General features: G+C 36.5%; 2 protein-coding genes across 2 annotated transcripts; one reads left to right on the forward strand and one right to left on the reverse strand.

Moving 5' to 3' along the window:
* Nucleotides 1-582: 582 nt before the first annotated feature.
* On the forward strand, nucleotides 583-12,221 carry LOC145766189 (P-selectin-like). The gene is made up of 14 exons (XM_082577850.1): nucleotides 583-605; nucleotides 1,046-1,243; nucleotides 1,625-1,825; nucleotides 1,967-2,164; nucleotides 2,577-2,777; nucleotides 3,285-3,482; nucleotides 4,065-4,177; nucleotides 4,870-5,070; nucleotides 6,690-6,878; nucleotides 7,892-8,077; nucleotides 8,598-8,709; nucleotides 8,926-9,071; nucleotides 11,548-11,711; nucleotides 11,995-12,221. Exons 1-14 carry the CDS (start codon nucleotides 583-585, stop codon nucleotides 12,175-12,177), a joined length of 2,313 nt encoding a protein of 770 aa, XP_082433976.1. The 3' UTR covers nucleotides 12,178-12,221.
* Nucleotides 12,222-12,543: 322 nt separating this feature from the next.
* On the reverse strand, nucleotides 12,544-25,185 carry LOC145766196 (potassium voltage-gated channel subfamily A member 1-like). The gene is made up of 6 exons (XM_082577862.1): nucleotides 25,154-25,185; nucleotides 23,310-23,410; nucleotides 17,270-17,472; nucleotides 16,852-17,033; nucleotides 13,588-14,281; nucleotides 12,544-13,349 (listed from the first exon to the last, which is right to left on the reverse strand). The coding sequence occupies exons 1-6, from the start codon at nucleotides 25,183-25,185 to the stop codon at nucleotides 12,918-12,920; spliced, it is 1,644 nt and encodes a 547-aa protein (XP_082433988.1). The 3' UTR covers nucleotides 12,544-12,917.
* Between the last annotated feature and the right edge of the window lie 1,135 nt (nucleotides 25,186-26,320).

Here is a 26,320-nt window from a genome sequence, read left to right on the forward strand (position 1 = left end):
CTAACAATGTAGTTTTTGGATTAAGAAATGCAGGTCAAAAAAATTAATTCAAACTAGGTCTAAATGAAAAATTCTTTACTTCTTCGAACGGAAGGAAGACAACCAACTCCAGTAACACTAAGCCATAAAAATATATAGCCAACAACAAGGCAAGAACCACAACTACAGTGCAGTAGCCTAGTGAATTTCTAATATGAGAAATATTGTATGGGTATGGACGCAGGATGCATAATGCAAACCCTGTAGTCCAGAGTAACATACGAGGCTGCAATAACGACAGCGCTTGTTTTAGCTAATAAATTTATTAATGGGAACTTAAGTGCAGTGAACAATATATCTGCGTTGGCACACTAATAACTTAATAAAATTAGTGTAATCATCGATTTTAAATCAAATTTTGCATCGAGAATCTGTATCTGATAAGTATATAGTATCAATTTTCAGCTGCTGGTGAGATTGCAAGAAAACTAATTAATTGATAAATTTGTCTTAATGTTGCGAGAGATCGAATTCTCTGTGTAATGTAATGTGTAAAAAAACGTTTCCCTTTCACAACGTAAATTTATGACAATCACAGACAAAATGGATATAAAAGTTCAAGTCAAGTAATACAAACTCCAGCTAGCTTATAGGGTGCTACTATGATAGCTTATGAAATGATATTTATTAGACTGACAATTCATTGGAGATCGTTCATTGAAAGAACAAGAAAGTTAATCGAAAGTGCATAACATAAAACTGATTCCGTCCCCATAGTAGTAGCTTCTCTTTGTTGAAACCTCATTCATTTTTTATGAATTCTCGTGCGATATTGTTTTACTCTATATTGCTTGATCAGGAGTTTTCTGAATTTTGTGCTCATCGAGGAGAGCTGCACGTGAAAAATATTCATGCTAATTTGATAACACTTTTGATGCTAATTGACAAAATTTATATTTGACGACGGACAATGTTTTGATTAGACCCTGGATTTATTTAGGATGAAAGATTTAATAATTCTCTTGCAAACGAATCAATTTTACGAAATCACTCACTTGCCTTGCAGTTTCCGATGTGACGACGGATTTTTCCTGAGCGGCTCGCCAAGATCAGAATGCGTAGATGATTTGGACAATGATGCTCAAGGCGTCTGGAGTGAAGACGTTCCCATTTGCACCCGGATTGTGTGTCCGCCTCCGCGCGCTAATCCGGACAACGGTGCAGTTGCTTGCATCGATGGAAATAATCTTAACAGCATTTGCCAGTTAGTTGCGCTTTGTTTGTTAATATTTCTCGGTTCAGAAAGGCATAGATGTTTTTCTTCAGACATGCTTTATGTAGAAGACCCGCACGTTACATATTAAATATAAAAGTCAATATGATTAGCTTCAGTGATAGCATATTTCATTGTAGGCTTGTTTTTCAAACTTGACCTTTAGGCTAAGTGATTTGTAAAACTTTATAGTTGACTGGATTGAATAATAATTGAACTGTTGGTTATAGCTGGTTTTAAAGTCAACATCACGGGTCGAGATATATTAAGTTTTTTATTCAAACAAGTATTTTGTTGAAATTTTCAAAAATAAAAAGATTTTTTTGATTATTTTTGTTTGGAAAATCAATTATGTAATGTTTCTATTTCTAGATTCACTTGCGATGACGGTAACTTTTTGGATGGTTTCCAAACATCTGTTTGCAATAATGACGATGGCGGAGATGCTGAAGGTGTATGGAGTCAACCTGCACCAACCTGTGTGCCAATAAGATGTACACCAAGGTTTACTGATCCTGAGAACGGTGGAGTAAGATGCGACGATCCTCTTGATAACTTGGGAACTATATGCAGGTACGGGACTGCATGTTTCTAATTGCTTGTGCGCTACAGTTCCACCAACCATCTTTTAACCGCAGTTTATCTTTAATGTATGAAGTAATGTAGAAATTTAGCCTACTACTTATGACTTGCCTAAAATTAACTTATATTTAGATTTACTTGTGCTGATGGATACTTTGTAAATGGCTCGCCAACCTCGGAATGTTTGGATGATTTGGACAACGATGCTGATGGTGTGTGGAGTGAGAGTTCACCGACTTGTCAGAGAATCGTTTGTCCACCGCCACATGTCGATCCAAGAAATGGAGCCGTAAACTGCACAGACAGTAACAATGAAGAAAGTATTTGCAGGTAAAAGTATTGCAAGTATAAAATACTAGCTCTAGATCATTTATTGTAGTACTCATGGCCACCTAATAGTACTACAAATTACATTGCTTAACTGCTATTTATGAGATCATTACAACAACTTTTTCTCGGAGTGAGTGGTGACGAAGCCATCCACAACTACATACTGCAGATGTTCAATTACTAATAGGCCTATTCAGTTCCAGTGTTAATTCTTGTTTGTATTTGGTTAGAAAAGAATGTCAAAGAAAAAATGTCCAATCAAAATCATTTCAAAAAACCACGTCAGTTCTACTTAAAAAATTCTAAGAATGGTTTAATACTGAACGCTCTTAAATTGTCACTTTTTACTACTTATACAGTAGGCTATACGAACATAGTCATGCAACAGTTCAATTTTTAATTTTTCTTGCAGCTTCACTTGCGATGACGGATACTTCTTGGATGGTTTCCAAACATCTGTTTGCAATGATGACGATGATGGAGATGCTCAAGGTGTATGGAGTCAACCTGCACCAACCTGTGTGCCAATAAGATGTACACCAATGTTTACTGATCCTGAGAACGGTGGAGTAAGATGCGACGATCCTCTCAACAATCTGGGAACAATTTGCGGGTATGTTTGACACATTCTACACATGCACACTTGCAATTATTTCCTAGCGGCTTTAATTGAACTTTGAAGATGTGTTGGCCTGGACACAAAAAAAATGGTCAGCTTTAAAAATAAATTATTGCGTAGGCCATATTAAAATATCATAGGTTGTTACGTAATAATCCTTCAAAGTTGTGAAGCGCTTTTATATTGAAAGCCTTTATTTTTAGCTCATCAAAAAGTACACCCCATCGGCATCGATCCTTTAACATGCTGTTTAAAACCGACTTTGGCTTCGGCCTATCATGGGCCTATATATTTTTAATGCTACTCGTTGTACCAAATGATATTCTTTAAATTTATAGCTTATCGATTAGTTGCCAGCTCAATTTCTTCCTTGTTTTTTCTTTAGCTCTAAGGATGGCTGACTAGAAGCAATAAAGAAACATCAAGAAAGATAAAATCGATGACTACTTTTACACTTTGATTTGTAGCAATAATTTTGTTAACAATATTGTCTTTTCCAAGGTTTCAATGCAACAGCGGGTATTTCTTGAATGGTTCACCGTCTTCTGCGTGCGTTGACGACAATGATGATGACGCCGATGGTGTGTGGACGCAAGGCGCCCCGACTTGCATACCAATCACTTGTCTACCACCGCATGAGAATCCTGTCAATGGAAAAGTTGGTTGTTCAAATTTCAACAATCTAAACAGCAATTGCGAGTAAGTTGTTGCAAATTTAGTTTTGTTGTTTCAGCACCCTACTAACTACTTCAGCTATGCAGCCACTGCTCATTGCTCAACACTAAGCGATTTCATCGAAATTCTTTGTAAGATATTTTTTTTTAAGTAACCAAAATGGCTTTCAAGTGAATAATTGTAGGCTAGTAGCTTATGCATTTTTTCACATGCTGTTTGAAATAGCAGAAAGATTAGGCTTCTCAGAATAGGAATGAAGTAAATCCCTCTTTAAAAATAAATTCAATAGGTTTCTCCATAAAAATAAAAATTGAGTATCGAAAAAAAAACTTGCCAAATGAACCTGAAGATAATTTTCCTCGTTCCCTATCACAAATAAAATACTGCAAAGCATATATTAGAAAGCAAACTTTTATGGCATTCAGAAGATAAAGTTACTTGTGGGATTTTTTGCACAAAAGTTATTTTGCGGAAGATGCTTCTGAACTTATGTCAGTAAAGAAGATATTTCAGCCGAGGCGATTTCTCACTACATTTGCAGACTTTGAAAATTATTAATATGTGCAAAACTTGCAAACTGCTATAATAGTTCATACAATGATTTAGATTCACCTGTAACGAAAATTATGCCCTTGTTGGCGAAAGACAATCTCTTTGCGTGGACGATAGAAATGGAGATGAACTTGGAGAATGGGACAATGAGGCACCCAGATGCCAACGTATGTTTAAAAAAAGTTTTCTTGATAGGCTATCACACACGTGCTTCCTCATTGTTATAATTATAAATATTATGTACGTTTCATAAATATCAGCCAACAAAAGTGATTGTTGGAGATACAAGGTGGAAAATGCATTGCGATAACATTCATGGGCATTGGTCTTATTAGTCTGTGCAAGTAAAACGTGATCAAGAAAAAGTTTTTTTTTAATATTGCGACCTTTGAAAGTTAGTTTGAACGCAAAAATGCAGCATTAGCCTATTTTTCACCAATATGTACACAAAAATATATTTTTATATCTAGAGTCTCAAATTACTCTATGCATATTTCATCAACTATTTTTAAAGTGATTTTTAAACGATTAACATTTTTTGTTACACTCAATAGCATACTGCAATATGTATACGTGCGCACTTGTAAGCGTCCATTTCTATATCTATCACCATACTCTATCTATAGAAACTGATGATTTGATTTCAATAGAAAAATCCACAAAATTTTCCTTAAATTTTCTGGAATTGCTCGTTTGTTGTGAACATCTATTGCGTACAAAAATCTACTTTTTAATCTCATAAAATGACTCGAAAACTAAAGTCAACGTCCACTTGTAGAAGGCTGTATTTTTTGAAGTTGGGTTTGTTACTTTTTGTTTGTAAGCAACAAAAACGAATTAATTCACTTCGACTTTTCAGTGATCGTTTGTCGTCCTCCGTTTACCAGCATTGACAATGGCAACGTGGTATGCACGAATGACAACGTCATCAACAGTGATTGTCAGTTTACTTGCAACGATGGATACCAGTTGGAAGGTGAAATATCGTCAACTTGCGTGCCTACAGATGGAGGGAGTGTTTTTGGAGAATGGACCGTATTTCCTGCACCTGTTTGTACAAGTAAGCAAACGTATTTAAGAATTATGCAAATACAGTAGGTAGGATACTGTTCATTTGACATTGCAAACTACTTATCAACAATGTTTCGTTTTACTTGTAAGATCAGTGAAAGCGAGTACAGTTGAATGTTCAACACCGACCGGCTAACTACATATTATGTGAAAGTGTTGGCCAGTGATTTACCATCAGACTATGAAGGCTGAAGCTTAGGGCCTCAAGATTTAGAGGCCTCAAAATTTAGGATGTAGGCTACCACGTATATTTAAAAACGTTTAAAGATGGCCTATATGTTTGGAGAAACTTTCACCTGGTTATGACGTAAAATTTTCTGGCAACCAGTTCTAACAAAGTAAAGTAAGTATTTATAAACAGGTCGTAATGCAAATTAAATTTTTGATGTGTCTCTTATGGAAAGGAAATAATATGACACAGGTTATTATCTGCTAATTATCTGCTAATTTTTAACGAACGATGTTAGTTAATGATTTTCTTTTCTCTAACGTTTCCTATTTTACAGTGTCAGTAGCCTAATATTTCACAAAATATTTACAGTCAAATTACAAAATTTGGTTATCTTCAAATGGTTAATTTCAACACTTGCGTGCAGGGGCGTAATCAAAGGGGGGAAATTGTCCCCCCAAAATATTTTTTATATGTACACCGACTACAGTAACAAACTTTCAAGCTAAGCTATTATCCAATAGACATTTATATACGGTAGCCTACTGTCAATGTCAGTTGCATTTTTTTTGTCTAAAGTGACAAAGTTATCGTTTCTGTAGACCGTGTGGTCGTTTCGTTGTCTCGCTGTCGGTACGGGGACTTGTGCCACTTTTACAGTGTATATAAAACTTGCATATTTCGAACACGTACTGTTTCTGACAAATAATTTATTGACTGATTGTCCGGTCTCGCATTGATGCAAATAAACAGAACAAAACAGTTGTCTTGGTTTTATGTAAATAAACTTTTTTGCCTTAGTTGCGACATCATTTGACAGAGTTTCACTATATTGGGCTAAAAGTGCTCTCAGAATGCGCAATTTTAAGCTATTTTTTTCAACATTTTTCGGGGAAGTGTCCCCCAGACCCTCAACGTTGCTGGGCTCACTGGCATATGCAATAATAGCCTACTCACTTGCCCTCCCCCTACCCCGAAATTATGTGTTGGCGACGTACCTGCTTGCGTACATATTTCTCCATCACTGATAATTCACAATGAAATCAGTGGTTGTTTAAAATACTCGTCTCTAGGGCTGTTAGGGTAGAGGCCTAAAATTGACAATAGCCTAGGGTCTTTCTTTCTCTAAATCCGGGCCTGGTATTGGCTCGTGACAGCGCCTGAGGTAATAGTCAGGCGGGAAAAGGTGGTTAAACGTACTGTTGACATTAAACATTGAACTCAACCCTATCCTACACTAAACTATGAACACGAGGTTATCCTCGTATGCAATGTCGGGTTCCGATATGCAACTATCCGAAAATTGTGGGCAAAGGTGTTATGGAAACAGCCAAGTAGGGTGCACCGATAGGCTATCAAGGGAAGTTTCAGGCACCCTATTAACAAAATTCAGTAGTATGTTTCTTTGTGATTTTGCAAGTTATATTTTAAATTTTCAGGAATAGGCTGCGGTTCCCCACCAGAAGCACCACAAAATGGTTTCAGAGTGTGCAGTGATGGAACTTTCCTGGGTTCCGTGTGCGAGTATGGTTGCGACGATTATCATACCAGAGTTGGTGCTTTATATTCCGAATGTGTGGAAACTGCTGATGTATTGGCATGGAACAGACGGGCACCTGTTTGCCAACGTAAGTGTAAAGCGTTTAGCTCTTAAGATATTATTAAAATGGCTCAATTAGTTGAGCAATCTACTTTTCCAACGAGGAAACTGCTTCAACTCTCGGGCTGTGTGCTTGAACAACGCACTTCAAGGATAGCTTTCCATTCAGTAACATCCAGTGCACGGAATGACTCACAAACAACAACTTTAACCAAAGGAAAATTTGCTTGGTCAATCTTGGCAAACAAGCTTGTGTCAGTGATTCAAGGCATCTACAAGTATACGAAGCCGCAACGATTGAGCTTCCAAAAATGCTTTTTCAGTCTGAGGATAAAAATATCTACAGCCAATACATTGAATATGTTTGTGCGGCACAAACTTAAAAACTTTACTCTTGTTACAAATAGCGATCTACAGTATTAACCGCCTGACAAGCAAACAACATGAAGTTGTAATAACACACGTAAAAGATGTTTGCTTTATTCTTAAACGAACGAGAGATCTAATTTAGCCTACGAGTGAAACGTCGAACTGATGATTTGCTACAACGCAACCACAATCTTGACATGTTGCAATCAGCGCAGGAACATAGCTGACAGCACAATAAATTCCGTACGCTAAAAGCACAGAGTGTGCTCAAGTAGGCAACAACATTGTTTGTGGTGATACAAGCGTAAATGTGATGCGACGTGATGTTTTGCAGATCTAACTACTTCAAACACTATCAGAAAGCTTTTTATTTTGATCGCTGATTGTTTGCACTCCTTGTTTGCACTCCTTGTTTGCTTGTTTTTCCGTATTTGTGTGCTGAGCCAATTGAGGACAATTTTGTCTGCAATAAAATAAATTGAAATTAAAAATTACCAATACAGCAACACCGCTTACTGATGAACGTCTGTGTGTTTCATGGTGTTGGGCAAGATATATTGCGATTGCGGTATTTTTTTAAAACACGTTAGAGGACAGTAAACTGCTGTATAGTAGGCTATAATTTCCAGGCGTTTTTGCAAATGATTTCTCTTTTCCATTATACATATACAGCCAACCGTTGTCCAAAACAGACACTCCCTCATGGAGAAGTGACCTGTGATGATCCGTCGTTAACGTCTCCTACCAACTGCACATTTGAATGCACTGATCGGGGTTACATACTCTACCCACCACAAATCACAGAAAACACTTGTCTCAATGACACAACTTGGAGTGTACCTCGGCCTTGCTGCACAAGTAAGTTCCATCATTGTCCTCTAGCACAGCCAGTCAGCATTATGCAATTATGCATATTATCTTTTTCAACACAGGTGCTTTTATGCGTTGCAAACCAAATAAACATTCATTGGCCAGTTCCTGTTAGTAACTGGTTTAACCAGCGACATGGAGAAGATATTTTTTGGGCACTGTACTAGTAAACGAACCGAACCTCCAAAAAACACAAAATCAACCTTTTTCCTCAAGAATGGGAGTTTATCAGCAAGTTCATCAAAGAAAGAGGTGGTTTACCATTAAAAACAAAATTAGATTTTATAAAAGGAATCTGAAATAGATGCAAACTCATTATATCACGATAGGACACAAAAGAAAACGCGATGCTTTATCGCGAAAACCCGATGCACAAAAGAAAACGCGATGTTATATAAATATCTGATTAAACTATTAGCCTATACTTACATTTCCTTTAGTTGATTAGTTTCTACAGTAGCCTATCAACTAAATATTGCTCGAAAACTAAAGCTTCTTGTTTGTAAAGGAAACTGTCCACCATATGCCCTTATGGATCTGAACATTATATTGGATTCTTCATCGTCCATTGGAGAACCGAACTGGGACTTAATGGTTGGCTTTGTTGAAACTCTTATAAGGTAAGTTGTGGTTGAAACAGGAAAAAAACTAAAAAAGCTCTTCAGTAACAATTCAATTTGTGGCACTGAAAATGGAGAGTAACTTATAGTTTTCGAAGCGTTTACTGAACGTAAGTCTAGTTTTTATATTTTAGTAGCTGCACTTGTAATGAAAAATTACTTGTTTTTCTTAATGTCAACTTGTGTTTTTATACTACCTTAATTTTTTATTCACAGATCTTACACTGTGTCATACGAAGCAGCTAATATTGCCTTATTTCGGTACAATGAGGTTATTAGCGATTCGGTTCCACTCAATAAATTTCCCACTGATAAAGACAAACTTATCGATGCACTGCAAGGCATGGTTTATGATGGAAATGGTATGAATGACTTAGTTTGGTTTGATTTTGAATCTTTATCCTCGGACTGACAAACCCTTGATAGCAGTGCTTCCACTTCTGACAATTGATAAATCCTCTTCAATTTCCTTTTTTGTCCTGAAAAATCCCTTTTTTTTTAGTCGGAAATGTTTTAAAATTTCCTTCATAGGCGAGGTTATTTTTGACGTTATTTAGGTTAAAAAAGGTGCTAATACAGCTTTAAAGTTATTATAATCTCAGTTAAAGCTATTTTAATCTCGATTTTATTCAGTAGCACCGCCTGCACCGGTATGTCGAAGCAACGTTGTTTTATTAGAACAGTAGGCTGCACAAAAGCAGCCCATATTTTACAATAACACGGTTTACTTCTTTTTTTCACTGTCCAGCCAAAAAACTGCTTGTCAGTTAGTCGGTTCTGGGACATTTACCACCTGGAGTCCTGGACATCATTTACGATACTAATTACCACTCTTATCTTTCCTACCCGGACTCCTAACCTACGGTATCCCTAACAGTGAAAGTGTACAGGTAGTAAATGTCCAGTTTCAACGAATTATCCATCCATTAACAAATTTATTTTTGTGTTTAGTTTAGTTTTCCTTGATGCGCTAAGCCGCTAACTTAACACTATTGGCTAGGCTATCTCTTTTTTCTCCTTGTCAGCAACGTCTTCACAAGACCGACGAAAAACTCCAGCATACTAGGCCTATTCATGATACTGACTCAGTCTGACTGTGTACACTATACATGTTGTACATACTACAATTACGGTACTACATAGCCTCTATTATTATGACACCATAATCAGTTACGGTAGCATAAGCAAAAACTAACTTTTCTAAACCGGAAGGATATCATTAGCCTAAGCTTATCATACCTAACTGTACGTCGAAGCTCAGTGAACTTTGTCATTGCTACTCAAGTTCAACTGTAAATCAACGGATTACCTAATTTTAACTCAAAGAATTGAGAACTAACTATCTCACTGCAGACTGCAATCTCGTCAAAATTCCAAAATGGCGAGAAAAGAAATCAAGCAACAGAAAGGCGAAGATGGGAAAGAGAGTAAGAGGGGTTCCGGATGTCCAGTGATGACGGAAACCAGCTGATCATCGTTATTCCAATCGTTGTTAGAATTTTTGAAGGGGAATAACAATAAAATTTTCTTTAAAATTGCTAAAAACAACAATTCCCTTTTTAAGACAAAATTTCCTTGGGAAATTGTTAAAAATCCTTAAAAAATCCTTCCTATCTTCGTTTCCTTTTTTTATCCTTCAAAGCGTTGAAAAATCCCGATTTCGGGATAAAATCCTTCAAAGTGGAAGCACTGCTTGATAGGCTATCCCTGGTAGTTTCGCATACTTGTAGAGACTCTTGACGCAGGGCCGGTTACCGAGATTGACAGAGCGAAGTTTTCTGATTGTTGAAGTGTTGTTGCCAAGAAATTATTCCATTCACTAGATGCCGCTGAATGGAGAGCAGTCTTTAGAACGCGTTGCTCAAGCGCACACCCCGAGGGTTAAACCAACGCCGCTTAACTTTGAAGTTTCTTCGTTTACGAAGTTATGCGCTGACCAATTGAGCTATCTGGGCGGACATATTGATTGCAAACGCTCACATCAGTCGGGCACGTGGGATAACCGCAACTTTGGTTGAATATCACAAAAGATAGTTTATAAATTTAAACAAAACCTGACATTGTCAATTAATTAGTAGTCAGAATTGTAGATTTTTGTTTTGCTAAGAAACCGTACCTAACAGAATTTTTAGATTAGAGGTAGGTTGTCTGAGATTATTCAGTTCGATAAATGAAATACAAATGACAAGTAAACGAATAAATATCATACTAATGTTGTATGGAAGGGCTGAAATATTTTATGATGTTTTGCTGCCCGGATAGCTCAGTTGGATAAACGTCCGTTCTTACATGAACGAAGTTGTGGTGGAGTCGATAAATCCTAGTTCAACTTTTCAGCTGTTTGCTAACGAAGCATTTTAAGGGCACCTCTCTTCAGTAGATAGAATAATTTACATCCAACGACACTGTAATAATGTGGTCATGTAGCACATCTCCAATGAGTAAAGTGATCGATCTAAAAAAAAACATTAAACAACTTGAAATGGGTGGGCCCCCAAAAGAATTGAGGGGCGGTTAACACGGCTATGCTACCCAATAGCACTCTTCAACAATGACATGTTTTCACAACAACGCTAAGAAAATCAGCATTTTTCAAAGGTGAGGAGGCATGGCCCAATGACCTTCCTGCGCACGCCACTGGCAGTTAGCATAACAGATACGGTAAAGCATAACTCACTTTCTGAAAAAAGAACGACGGTGATGAAAAAACAAAACAGAAAAATAACGAGTATTTTCCTAAACTAAGGTGTTGCTTTCACGTTTTGCCAAAAAGAAACTCAGACTACGTACAGTATTCTAGAAGGCTTGTGCTCTTTCTCGGACCACCACGTTTTGCAGGAACATTCACAGGCCAAGCGTTGAATTATTCTCGAGACACAGTATTCGATACAAGCAATGGAGATCGAAGCAATGCAAGAAATATTATTTTACTGATCACTGATGGACGAGCGCAGGATGATGTTGCTACACCAGCACAACTATTGAGAAACGATGGTGTCATGGTATGCCAGAAGCTAAGATAAGATTTATTGATCGTTAGCCTACTATGTTTAGTCTAAAAAATACATTAGTTTCCAAAATTATAGCGAATGCTTTCGATAAGATGCCACTTTGTTAAATCTAATACTTCCGGCTGCAAAATTTAAGAAAGGATCACTTTAAAAAGGTGTTCAATAAGGCCAGAAAATGTATCACAAGATGTTGAATCTACCGTATATCCATTTAAACGACGATTAGTTTACTGGATGGTAATGAGCTAAAAAATGCCACATGATTATTTTTCAGATCTACGTTGTGGGAGTCTTCCCACCGCAGGGGCAATTTGATTACGATCAGCTCACTCAAATAGCAGGAAACACAGAAAATATCTTCCTCGCTACCAGAGGTTTTGAAAGTCTGAATGATGTGTTTGCGACCACGATCAGCAACTCCCTCTGCCCAAGTCCCTGCGCAGACGATTCCAGATAAACATAAGCGAACTTAATTTATTGCCTTAACAACCTTGATCTGACATTTTTATCTTCATCAAAACTGGAAAATTGCAAAAGCCATAATCTTTCCGGAGGCCATTCTGTAATATGTCTATTAGCATTTCACTTTCATGTAAATCTGACTTTTTGGTCGAAGTCATAATCATTGTAATCTTTATTCCTTCCATCATGATTAATTGAACTTGTGGGACAATAAAAACTTTAATTTCAATGGTATATTTTTCTTGACATCATATTTAACATCATAAAGTTTTGAGAAGTACAATAAATTGCGTGATGTCACATGTCAACATGGTAATTGTAATACAATCGTAATAACGTTGCTACAGTAGGCTATATCAGAGTTGATGTGTACTCACTTTTAGAGAAGTCACGAAGTTAGAAAAGTAGAGAACTTTAAAACCTAAAACATTATTTTAACAACCAGTGCCACCATAACATTGAGGGATTCACGAATAACTAACGTGTACAAATAGAACTTTAAACTCATGTTATTATTTTAAACTAATTAGCTTCGATGACTTTTTCTCACTAACGAAGTGCAAGATAAATTATTTTATATCCGTTTAGTAAAATCCCAACACATTGCTGATCAGATTTTGTTTTTCATCATAAATTTTAAAACTTTGTGCTTTTTCAGCCTCACGAGATAGGTTGCAAAAATAAGTTTTCACATAACCAGGCTTTTTATCCAGAAATTTTATGCCAACAAAAAAATCACACGTCTGTTTCTAATTGTCGAAAAATTGTCTTATTGTTAACCAAGAAGTTGTACTTGGAAATTTTCCGCTTAGTCAAACGTTCTTTCATGTCACTCAAAGGACTGGCTTCTTCTTTCTCAAATCCCATCATAGAATCGTGACAAGTGGTGCAAGAATCTTCGGAAACCAGTGACTGCTTGCTGGCAGAGCGACTCATTGACACAGAACTGCACCTGGATAAAGGCCGTGCTGCCTTCGACGATTCTCGTGAGCAAGCGACTTCATCATGGACCAGATCATCCGTCTCCGTTTCGCGGTGATAAAAGTAGTTGAAGTTGGCTACAATGACAGGGACAGGAAGGGCGATGAAAAGCACACCAACAATTGCGCAAAAGGAACCGACAATTTTTCCTGCTACAGTTTTTGGTGCCATGTCTCCATATCCAACCTAACACGAAAACTCAAGTGAAAACCATAGTATAACCTATTCTTTGTACCACTTGAAATTTATTTGTGAATGCAAAATGTTTAGCTTAGGCTAGCCTATATTTCAAAAGATATAGATTGTTTGCTCAACCAGAGCAGGTATTGAAATTAAAACCCAAACCTGCCTTAAAAGGTTAAAAACTATGAAATTATTTGAACTATTTGTGATCAACGTCGAAATCATAAACTCATTTACTTACCGTTGTCATCGTCACTACAGCCCACCAAAAAGCTTCGGGAATTGATGTAAACTTAGTATCTTTGGAATCAATCTCAGCAAAGTAAACTGCAGATGAAAAGAGGATCACCCCAACAAAGAGAAAGAATATCAACAAACCCAGCTCGCGCATTGATGCTTTCAATGTTTGGCCCAAAATCTGCAAGCCTTTGGAGTGTCTAGATAACTTAAAAATTCGAAAAACACGAACAAGTCGAATTACTCGGAGTATTGCCAAAGACATTCCCTTTCCACCATCTCCATCGTCTTTAGGATTTACTTCGGTAGCAAGGCTGATGAAATAAGGAACTATGGCAACAATGTCAATTATGTTCATGAAATCTTTCCAAAATTTAATTTTGCTTGGACTGCATGCAAATCTGATTGATACTTCGAAGCTAAACCAACAAATGCATATGGTTTCTACAATCCAAAACGGGTCTTTTAATCGACTGAAATTGGCATGATATTTGCCAGCAGCTCCATTGTATTTGGTGCTATTAGTTTCCCCAGTGTAATTCAAATAGGGATCCGTATCAATCTTCAAATTATTTTCAGCTTTGGAATTGGACTGAAAAGCTGGAATAGTTTCCAAGCAAAAGGAAATTATTGAAAGCATAATAACTGAAATTGAGATAAGTGCGACGAAACGGGCCCACGGTGAACTTTCAGGATACCTATCAACACAAATTGTCGTCAGCTTGAAATTGAAATATTAGAGACTTTTTAAGTTACCAGGTGACATATAGCCTATGCGGTGCAATCCGATGCGCAATTGCTTGTGTTCATTTTGTAAAATTCGCTTTTTCTAACTTTGATCTGTTGAGCCTTCATGCATATGTTTCAACTAAGCATACACATATTAGACTTTTACATTACATTTACTTTTTACAGACATATTAGAGTCAGGGTTGGAAGTCGTTAGTCAAAAAACAATGACTATTTTACTATTCGATAGTGCCCAAAAAAGCAATGACTATCCGCTATCAATACTTAAAAAAAGCAATGAATAGCAATTACTAAAAATTGACTGGCCAAAACACAAGCAACCCGCAACTAAAAAAAATACGAAAACTCGAGAAAAAACAAGCCCAAACTTGCGGGAAACCGCAAGGTTGGCAACACTGTTAACGACTCTCACTGGCATGGTTCGAAAACCGGAAGGGGACTAGGTCGAATAGTAATCCGAAAACTAAATCTCGCAAATTGGTTTTAACGACGAAGTAAGTGAACAACAAAAAATGATTCAGCAGTTCTCCTAAATATCGATTAGTGAAAAACGAATAATGATTTTGTTGCTTGCATAAAAATGCAGTGAATAACGCGCATTCGATATTTACTTTTAAAAGGAATGGTTAGCCTATAAGTATTCGATATTCAGAAAGCAACGAATAACGTTATCGAGTATAGGGACAACTGGTCGTTACTTCCAACCCTGATCAGAGTCATTAGAAGACCCATATGGTAGAAAGGTAGACTTGATTATTTTTTAATTCCCAGCTGTTCCTTGTAGTTGTAAATAAAATTATCGTATAAATTACCATAAAATAATGTAAATGTAACAAAACTGCAATCAGGAAATCGATTTTTCCTGGGGCGTTGAATCTGAAGGAAAGAACGTATACTCTGCAATGCGGATGCTACCTTGCAACTTCTTTGACAAAAATCACCACTTGCCAATTTTTTTAAAATGTTGCACATTTCATGGACATTTAGACTAGCTGGTAACTGCTGCCCATCAGGTCAATACTAGATGAATTGATTAGTTGTAATGCTTTTTATCTCCATAAATAATCAGAGAGCTTCTTTGGATGCTTAATCCTGAAAATGTTGCATACTTGTAAGTTTTAACTACTATAGAAGGCCTGGGTCAACAGGATTGGCAGTGTAAAGTTTCCCCTTGTTACGTTTTTTTTTTATTTTGCTAAATGAAACATTTATCCGCTAACTAGAGAGCTGCTTTTGAAGTAAGTTGCTTAATTGCACACGCCGAAAGTTGAACGATCTTTACTTCAATGGTCTTGTCTTTCTTGAGTTGCAGCACTGAGATATCTGGGCAATGTCATCTAAACAACATCAAAAAAGTAACCAAGAGTTGGCAACGTTGTGTAGCCTTACACTGGCAAAAACATATCATCACTGCCACATCATCGAATTCACTTAAAGCCCTTTAAAGCGTCCACCCCGACAGCTCAGTTGGTTAGCGCTTGACTTCGTGAACGAAGAAGCTGCAAAATCGAGCGGCGCTGGTTCGACTCTCGGGGTGTGCGCTTGAGCAATGCATTCTAAGGACTGCTCTCCATTCAGCGGCATCTAATGGATGGAATAATTCCCCGGCAACAACACTTCAATAATTAATCGGAAACTTCACTTTGTCAATCTCGATAATCGGCCCTGCGTCAAAAGCCTCTACAAGTATGCGAAACTACCAGTAACCTATTTGGGCTTTGTCAGTCCGAGGATGAAGATTCAAAACCGAACCAAATTAAACCTTTTATGTCCACTCATTGCATTTTGCAAGCGATGTTTTTGCCCATTGCATTATAGGCTAAAAGTTGTCTAAAACGCTCATAATATTTTAAAGATTCCTGGAAGGTCTGAATGTAAGTCATCATTCTATGCATTGTATCAACAAAAGTTAAAAGGAAAATAAATTTGTAAAAACTGAAAAAAGATAAAGTTTAAATATCTGAATGAAAGCAAGGAAAATTTCGAGCAGATGTAGGTCGAAGATTAGCCAAGTAAATGAAAATGTATAAATAGATAGCATGTATTAGCAGCGAAAAATAAATAAATGTAATATTACGTGTAATTTACAAGCTTAAGTATACATAGCTGAGTGGTGAGAGCCATGATTCGACGTTCGTAAGGTCGTCAGTTCGACACCGTTCAAGAGCATGTGCCTGTAACTTTGGCAAGACAGGCGAGTCATCGATTGTGACATGCTAGAGCTCCTTTGACTACAGCCCTTGATTTTTCTCATGTATAAACAGCATGCTGCTCTAGAAAGAAATTCTTACGGCCCTTCTTAGGGCTATTGCCTACTAAACTGAATGTACAAGCCTATAAATAGGTAGTCTATATAAATTTGAAGATCATAAAGTTTATTTTGTAAATACTATTTTCACAACATATACACTACACACCATATTTGATAAATCCCTTTTAACTGACTACAAATTTATGTTTATTGCCTCAGTCTGCGGCGTTTTCGGATTAATTACAGTAATAAAATTATCTCACTTACTCAAACAGAAGCCAAATGCTTCTTTGTGGGTTTTTAGCTGGCAAAGATTTTGTTTTTTCTTTGATGTAACCTTCGTCGCTTTTGTATTTGTCGAGAACATCATTTCCGAGCTGATAGAATTTTATTTCTTCGGAAAAAAGATTGACAGGAACATTTGCCGGTCTGCGTAGCCGGCCCGAACTCTACAACATGAAAAACCCTCTTTTGTTTTCATCACTATTTTTATGCTCAGACATTATTGTTCATTAGGGTAAAATTGAGAAAATTTTACCGCATGTTGTAAGCAAACAAAGTTTTTGACGAAAATATTAAAGAAGCATTTATTTCAAGTTGATTTAAACAGAATTTTAATTTGATTAAAATACAATTTGATTAACACATACACAATGTTTGTGCAAATGAAAATTGTTTAGCCTACCTGATAAAAATATAAAATTGCATCAAATGAGCTACGGTTTCTGTTGAAAAAGTATTCGTTTTTGATCGGGTCATAATATTGTATTCTTAATTCTTTATTTCCGAGCAAAGTCAGAGGATATTGAGAAAGTGTTGTTTCCAAGGTTTCGTAGCGAAGGCCTGACACGTTGATTGTAATTTTTTCACAGCAACAAATTTTACCGGCTGAAAAAACATAAAAACCTTTGAATTTAAAATTAACGTTATTGAACTTTAAATAATGATTGAAATAACGTGATAGGTTTCCGCAAAAATAGATGAAAACTTCTGAAGACTCTCGTACTAAACCGAAACGAAAGGATATCAAAACAAAATCTCATTTTTCCTAATGGAAGTTTATGTGGGTTGACGTAAATCAAATCAGCTTTGCATTTGGTAAATTTTAAGATAATCATTGAATTTTGCCTAGTTTACCACAATAACGAATAAAATTGCATATTTAAAAAACATTAACTTTTGTGGCTTTATCACAGTATAAATCATATGCTACACTTGTTACCCTAAGACGTTTTTGTCTTACACAAACTATTTAATGTAGTTTATTTACAAATTACCAGACCAAGACGCAGAATTCAAATAATTTAGTTCGACAGTTCATGAGAACGGAACGAGTGACAGAGAGGCAGGGCCCACAAGAGGGGGGGACAACCGGTGCATTGCACCGGGGCCCGGTGAGTTCAAGAGGGCCCGACAAAATGTCTAAATTCACGTGATAAAAAGATTGATTTCAACGATTTTGCACAAAATATTGTTTTTATATTAGTTTCGTATGTCGAATGGGGCCCCCTTATGGGTAGCCTAGGCTATGCCCTTTTTTAAAATTACAGAATTTTCAATTTTTGAGTTTAGGTGGGGCCGACAAACTGTTTAAATTTGCGTGCTCAGGTCGATTTTGCATAAAATATTGTTTTTTTATATGAATATTAGTTTTGTATTTTGAATGGGCCCCCTCATGGCTAGCCTATGCTCTTTTTTAGAACAACAATGTTTTCATTTTTTTTGCGTTCAGGGGGTCAATAAAATGTTTAAATTTGCGTGTTAAGGTCAATTTTGCATAAAATTTTTTTAATATTTTGAAGTTGGTGTTTCTCATATGAAGTTGGTATTTCTTATATATTGAAGTTGGTATTTCTTAATGTCATGAACAATAGCAATGCATTCATCCTAAGTTTGCTGCCCTAGTCTCTGCAGATTTCAAGGTCAGAAATGGTATTGTACAGTATGTTAATGTAAAGCTGTAAGCACACATATGCAATGCTATGTCAGCCATGTCGGATAGTATTGCAGTTTTTATCTTCGAAATGGATGATTTTACCCACTTGTTGCCATGGTTACAATGAGGTGTTGCCAGAGTTAGGAAGAGTTAGAGTTAGGAAAGGTTAGGGTTTTGATCTTTCTTCTTCTTCTTCAATTGCCTTGCCTGAACCAGGCATCGACGGCCTCAGATGAATAATTAGACCAAATGTTCCTATTATATGTTGCATGGATAATTGTTTCTGTCTTGTCGTTAAATTGTTCCAGATGTGTTTGTCTTTGTCTGCCAGGTGCCCGCTTTCCAAAAATTTTACCAGTTAAAGAGAGATGCTCCAGTTTTTGCTTTCTTACTACATGGCCGAGAAATTTATATTGTCTGGTTTTCATACTTTTTAACAGAGTTCTGGTTTGGTTCACTTGGTGTAGAATTTCTTTATTTGTTTTCTTTGCCAGCCATGAAATGCGTTGCATTCTACGGAAGCACCACATTTCAAAAGCATTAATCTTTTCTGCCATTTTTGTTGAAATATTCCAGGTTTCAGAGTTGTAATGAAAAACAGGATAAATATAGCATTTTAAAACTCTAGATCTTGTTTTGAAAGAGATATTTTTATTGCAAAGAATTGGTTTCATTTGTTGGAAGCTTGCTTTTGCTTGGGCTGTTCTTATGTTGAGCTCTGTTTCGTCTCTTGCATCCCAATTCACCATAGTACCGAGGTATTTGAATTTTTGGACCTGTTTAAGAATTGTTCCATTAACTAATAAATTACAAATAGGAGTTTCGGTTGCTTTTTTCTTTGTTATGACCATTGTTTCTGTTTTCTTTTTATTTAATTCCATGCCAAATATCTTGCTTTTCGTACACACAATATCTAATATGTTCTGCAGTTTTTACAAGTTTTTGTTTTTGTTTTTTTTGTTTTTGTTTTCAATTCAGCGGCAAACAGCTATAAACTTTTCCTCAAATTAGGGCAAAATTCCATATCTGACGCTATTGAGGCTATATTTACACTATCTAGTGTTTTAGCATTTTATCTTTGTGCATAACTAGTGTGTATCTGTGAATTTAAAGTTATATTTACAATAGTGCATTGTTTGTGAAGTAATGGAATGTTAATACTTTAACCTAATTTATCCTTTGTAAGAACGCGCACCGCAAATTTTGCTTGTGATTGGTGAGATATCACGCGACATGTCGCGCTGGGGGACCCAGCAGCAACATCTGCACCGGGGCCCGGCAGGGCTCTTGGAGGCCCTGCAGAGAGGTGACAGGATGGGGAGCGTGAAAGAAAATTGGAGGAGTCATGTGTGACAGAATGGTTCCAGAAAAGCTAAAGGGAAGACTTTATAAAACGATGGTATAAGACCAGCAATATTGTATGGGACGCAGGCGGTAGCCCTGACGAAAACACAGGAAGGGAAAATGCAGGTGGTAGAAATGAAAATGTTGTGATGGTATCTGGGGTTGACAAAGAAGGATAGAGTAAGAAATCAAATCATCAGAGAACGAATGCAGGTTGGAAAGCTAGAAGACAAGCTAAAAGAGACACACCTTAAATGGTTAGGTCACGTTGTAAGGAAAGACAAAGAATATGTCGGAAGAAGAATAAGACAATTGGAAGTTGGTAAAAGAAAGCGAGGAAGGCCGAAAAGAAGACTGAGAGTTTGTATGACAGAAGATAGGGAAATAGTGGGAGTGAAAGAGGAAGATGCTGCTGACAGAGTTATGTGGAGGACTGCAATCTGCATCAGCGATTCCACTTGAAGTGGGAATAAAGTCAGAAGAGAAAAAAGATTAGACCATGGATATAAATTGCGCAATTCCAAACCGCGTGAAAATAAACACAAAACTTATGAACAACATAACTTAAAGACAGCTTATTATTCTTGTCATAGAACACACAGATTCAGAAAAGAAGAGCACGAGAATTTCTGGAGCAGGTAACGAAAAACAATTTTAAGACTAAACCATTTCGTAGCCAAGAACGTTATAGGACGACACTGCCAAGAAAGTTTACCAACTCAACATCTGACGGTTTATCAAAGGCCACATCAGCTCAGATAGATTCGAAGACGATTTAATTTATTTTTTAATATACAATCAACGTTTAGGCTATAGAGCGCTTTAGACTAGACGTGTAATCAATACTTTTCATCGGAAATTTTCTTACAACGTTTCGTAAAATTCTTGTTCCCTTATTACAGAGGATTTAATACCATTAAAAATAACTTGTTGAGCGCATTTTGTCTCAAATTTGGAAAAGTGCAGTGATTTTGTCATTAACAAATGACAAGCTTACTTTAGCATTTTTGTATTGCTGCCTTGGTAAGTTATACCAGTGACTTTCGTCCGGTGTACCGCGGAACACTGGTGTTCCGTGAAAGATCGTCAGATGTTCCAGAATAAATTTATTAGTTTCATAAATCTGACGTTTAATTCAATTATGCTAAAAGCCATGTCATGACGAGCGGGAGAATTGATTTTTTGTTTACTCCACAACACTGCAAACAAAAATTCAATTCTCCCTCTCGTAACCATTACGCTTTTCACGAGTGTGATTCTCTGCAATTCTGTGAAATACAGAATCACACTCGTGAAAAGCGTAATGGTTACGAAAGGGAGAATTGAATTTTTGTTTGCAGTGTTGTGAAGTAAACAAAAATCAATTCTCCCGCTCGTTATGACATGGCTTTTAGCATAATTAAATTTTTCCAGATTTTATTCCGTTACTTTCTTTTTCATAACAACAAATTATTGAACATTAGGCTTTTTGTTTCAGACTGGCAGGTAAAACATTTTTATCTCGTTAGTCGAAGTCCTGCCGACGCCCTTGTCTGTAGCCTACGTCAGATGGAATGTGGTATTCCGCAATTATTTTGCAATAGTATTCCGTTAGTCTTAGATCGTTGCTGTTCAAATAACGCAATGTGAAGCAACATTCCTGCCTGCAACCACATTAAATTTAAGGTTTCTAAACTAAATTCATATGACATCCCACCCACATTTTATCAATCATCACTTAGGCTACGTAGTGGTGGGTTGTTAAACTACATAGGCTGGCGTGGTATCACAGACAACATGAAGTTCGTTGATAAGTAGAAAAATATGAAACGTCAAACCTATGGCAAAGTTTCAGTGACAATTAAATTAACGTTGCCAAGTAACGAGTGTACCACATTTAGCATTGTGTCATAGCCTACTGTAAATGTGCCATGTTTGTTTGAATACTGCTGCGAAAAGGCAAAGTAAATATTAACAAATTACACAAAAATGAAAAAGTACAGCCTAAGCATTTGTTTTGTGATGACTAAGATTCTACTTCGGTTTGCCTGATTTATTTCCTCGTAAAAACGTTCTTGGTATTTATCATTGACTTCATTATCGATTAAACCAATGCTTTTCAACCTGGGAGAGATGGTGACGCACTTGTGCGAATGAAAAATTTTGTATTGCGGATGACAAACGTGGTGCGGATGAGGCGAATGAAAATTGTCCATGATTTTTACTTTTCCATTTGTGCAATAATTCAAATAAGCCACATTTAAAGGAATCCCCATGTGTCTGATTCTTTCATGCCAATTCAATTTTTACTCAAATAATGTGCTTCATTATAGGGGGTTGCCTGTCCGCCGATTTTCTCGCAAAATTGGGCTAGTTTTGATTCAAAATCGAGAGAAAAATTCAGCAGTCATTGGTTTTTGGGCTAGTTTTGCTTTTTGGTTGCGGTTTAATAATTTAGAATTATGCTACTTGTTCAAGTTTACATTACAAAAGATCTTTTGGCTGTTTTGCAGCACCTTTACGAGGTGAATGGTGTAACTGCGTGAAAAAACTTTGAATTTTGGGTTGAAGCGTTTGATAGATTTTCAAAAACCTAATGATCATAAACGCTTAAAGTTCTTGTGCAAAATTCGACTAGCTACATGGCTCAAAAGGGATTTAGTGCAATAGAAATTGGTAACTGGTCTGAAATTTTCACAAATATTTAGAAGTCATTAAACAGTACTGGTTGAATAAAAAATGCTGATTATCCTAATGTTCATATATTATAATAATTTTCGTTGTTGTTTGCTGAGTAATTTGGATTCTTTCCCAAGCTCTAAGGTTGAAAGCTCTTAAATTGCAATCCACTGCCGGTACTTGTGAAGGATTGAACACAATTTGCACAACCCCAAGGCTAACAGGTTTATCCCTCATCACCGAAAGCAGAGTGCTCAGTGGATGTTTTAAAAGATCTTTGGTATGACGGTTGTGGTTGTTAACGTACTAAAATTTATTTCGGGTTTTTTAAATTGTAAGGCCTACTTACTGAAAGCAGTAGCGAGTGAAGCAAATCAGAGGAAAAAAATAGCTGCAAACTAACTATTTTTGATTGTGCTGATGAAATTTTTGCGAAATAAAAAAGTGCGTACCGTTGTTTTGAAGGTTGAAAAGCACTGGATCAAACTATTGTCGCTCTGTGTTAAATACCCATACAACATTAGGCTACTATTTGTCTCACATTACATTGCGTTTAGCATGTAGGCTACTTTCTGCAGTACTTATAAGTAAATATGTCGATGGAAAAAATTACCAGAGTTTTTGACAATCTTTCAAATTTGCTCAGTTTCGTCTTAACAAGCAAGCAAAATAAGTTGACAAAAGCTTACAAATGATTTTGAGGGATTGATCGTAATACTTATACCAGATTTAAAATTATTGTCCAAATTATCAAAAACATCGATCAATCAATTAAAAAATTAGTTACATGTCGTTGAAGCTAAAATTCCGTGACTTTGACTGACAGAAGAGACCATTGAGGCAGTGCCGCCTTGTGACGCCGCAAATACATCCGATTGATGACTATGTCTGCAACAAAATTGATAATCACTTTCAAGCCATGTTTTGCCTTCTTGGTATTTTGATGGAAGGCTGCCGTTACAATTTTTCTTTCGCTGAGCTTCAGTTTTCATTGGTGGAGATATTCTGATAAAATCGTAATACCTTAGCTCAACGTTTTTATTTTTCATCGTTATCTCTAATGATTGCCATCTTTTGCGGTGCTCAAAATTGCTAAGTCATCAACATATTTATATTTGTCAGATGTTGCAGATGGCAAATTGCGAGCATAACTGTTAAAGAGAAAAAGTAGCCAAACTGATCCCTGTGGAACACCATTTTTGAGACGTCCCAGCCTGCTAAGTTTTCCGTTTCCGGTGGTAAGTGTAAAACTCATGTTGTGGGCAAGTTCCATAATCATTTTTATTATTTGTCTGTCAGGGAATCGGCGAAGTAGTTTATAGACCAGACCATGGTGCCATAGGCTCCTGTTAGATTAAGTAACACACCCCTCACTTTCTTTTCTGCCGAGAAACTCTCCTCAATGTCTTGAGTTAGTGAGTGTGACTATCTACTGTTAACCTCCCGTGTTGAAACCAATTTGTTCTTGGAGGAACAATGGGTCGATCATTGGTTCGACACGGATGTAGATCAACCTTTTAGGGATCTTAAAAGGGATGCAGAGAAAAGAGATGTGGCGATGTGTTTGGTATTGAGAAACGTGGAAGCGAATCAAAGTATGCTAGATATATATTGCCTGAGTATCAACCAGTTTGCCACTGACTTAGTTCAGGCATGAGCATAAAGATAGACAAAGTTGTTTGAATGGTTATTGTTTTAATGACAATTAACATATAGCACTTTTGTTCTACTTTTAACATGATTGTATATACAAAAAAAATATACGAAAAGTAGATCTGCTTTTACGTCATTATTACATCCTTTACCTTGACGAATTGAAACTTATTCGGAACATCAAAAAACAGTAAATTTCGTAGGCGTTCATTGAAATCTTAGCATTATAAATAATTGATTTTCGAAGCTTCTGTAACGATCATGGCTTAAGCTACAACCAAAACGACGGCACAGCGGAGCCTCCACCAAAATATATTCATTCAAACTTATGTAACATCAAATCAAAACACTGAAAAATTTAAAGTCTGTTGACTTAGACACTCTAAGCATTTTAGGAAATACTACACAATAGTAGCTGTAATTCAAACTGGCTTTAATCACTTTCTATTTTGGCTAGTGCAAGTTTGTAGCCTCACTCCTTTTTCAATAAACCGCTAGGTAGCAACGTAATCGCTTGACTATATAATCTCAGTGGCGCGGTGCCACTGTAATGCACCGACAGGATAGAATTTCAGAGCTTTTGAAATATTTATGTTGTTTAAAGAAACATTAGGATTTACAGTATCGCAAAAAGCTATCTACAAATGAAACTTCTGAGCTTTAAATTAAACGGTTTTCATGAACAGAATGTATAGGCTATTTTGAATAGGCTACCTCAGAATGTTCATAGTTTCAATTATTTTGGAATGTAAAAATCGTTAAAAATTGTGATTTAAAACTATAAACTGTAAACGCAAGTACTTTTCTAATGGAAATTTATTCATACAGCATGACTGCTTTCGTTTATAACTGAAAACAAAGCTATCTGATAAATGTCCATCTTGCTTAGGCTAAAAAAACACTACGTAGCCTACGCGAAAGTTTTTTTATCATATTTAACAAAACTATCTGAGTCAAATAACTATTGCATAGACTTACCTTTTATTATTTTCATTGACGCTTTCGCCCATGAATATCTTTTGTTCATGCAAGCAATATGTTGCCCTAAAATTGCACCCTCAAGCATCTATGAACGAAGTTAGTAGTATCTTTTACAAAGCTGTCATTCCGTTGAAATAACATTATTTCAAATCCATACGAGCTCACCAAAAATGTCACTTTATACTTCCAAAATTATTTGTTTTTGTACATTATATGAATAGAGAGAAAGTGAGCCCCTGTGCTCACCTTCAGTTATGACACTCAGTGTCTTTCTAACGTACAACCACTTGTTCTCCTTAGTCAGGGCCGTTGAAAGGATAATTAGGGCCCGGTACCAATGAGGTTCTCGAACTCCAATAAATATACCTCTATAAAGATACCTCTATAAAAACCACGCACTACATCCACAGAATACGCGGTGGTTCCCTCAAGTTTCCGGACCTCTGGGAAAGGTTATGGGACCCTGAAATTATTCCGGGCCTTGGCCAAAGCTCTCCTTGAACCTCCCTGTCAACGCTACTATTCATTGTTGTCAACCAAACAATTTTTTGAGTAGGCTATACGACAATAGGCCAAGCAACCTCGATACGTTGCATAGCTGCCTCCTGTTTATCTACAATTCCTCAGCTTACAGTGAAACATGGTCTCATTAAATCTTAGACTAAACATACAAATCTTTTGCAAGCCGTTATTGGAAGGTCATTTTCAAAGCCATTTAGTTAGATTAAAGTTTAACCCTATCTCTATCTTCTTTTTGACACGTCAAGATGAAAAATACAACCTGAACAAAGATAAAAAGAATAATTTTCATCTGCAAAACCACGTCGTTAACATTTACACGAAGTTTTAATTCTGGAAATTGAAAAATCTGAAAAAGCATAGCAAATTTCAAGAAATTTATACAACTTGGCATAATCAATAGCCTACAGGCCTATCGGTTACAATTTCCCAGTGTTACAGTGTAGGCAGTAAAATTAAACTGCAATTTTACTGCCATCTTCATTCTTCATAATTCATGAGTTTCTACTGAAGCAATTGTTAACTCTCAGACAGCTGATTCAACTACTTTCTGATCAATACACTAGGGTTTAGGCTGCAGCAAAAGCAACTTATTAGTAATGTTATTGTTTATAAACCCCGCCAAAAAAATCTTTAATCTTACTG

The sequence above is a fragment of the Aplidium turbinatum genome, chromosome 1 (genome assembly GCF_918807975.1).
Source record: "Aplidium turbinatum chromosome 1, kaAplTurb1.1, whole genome shotgun sequence".
Taxonomy (NCBI): Eukaryota; Metazoa; Chordata; class Ascidiacea; order Aplousobranchia; family Polyclinidae; genus Aplidium; species Aplidium turbinatum.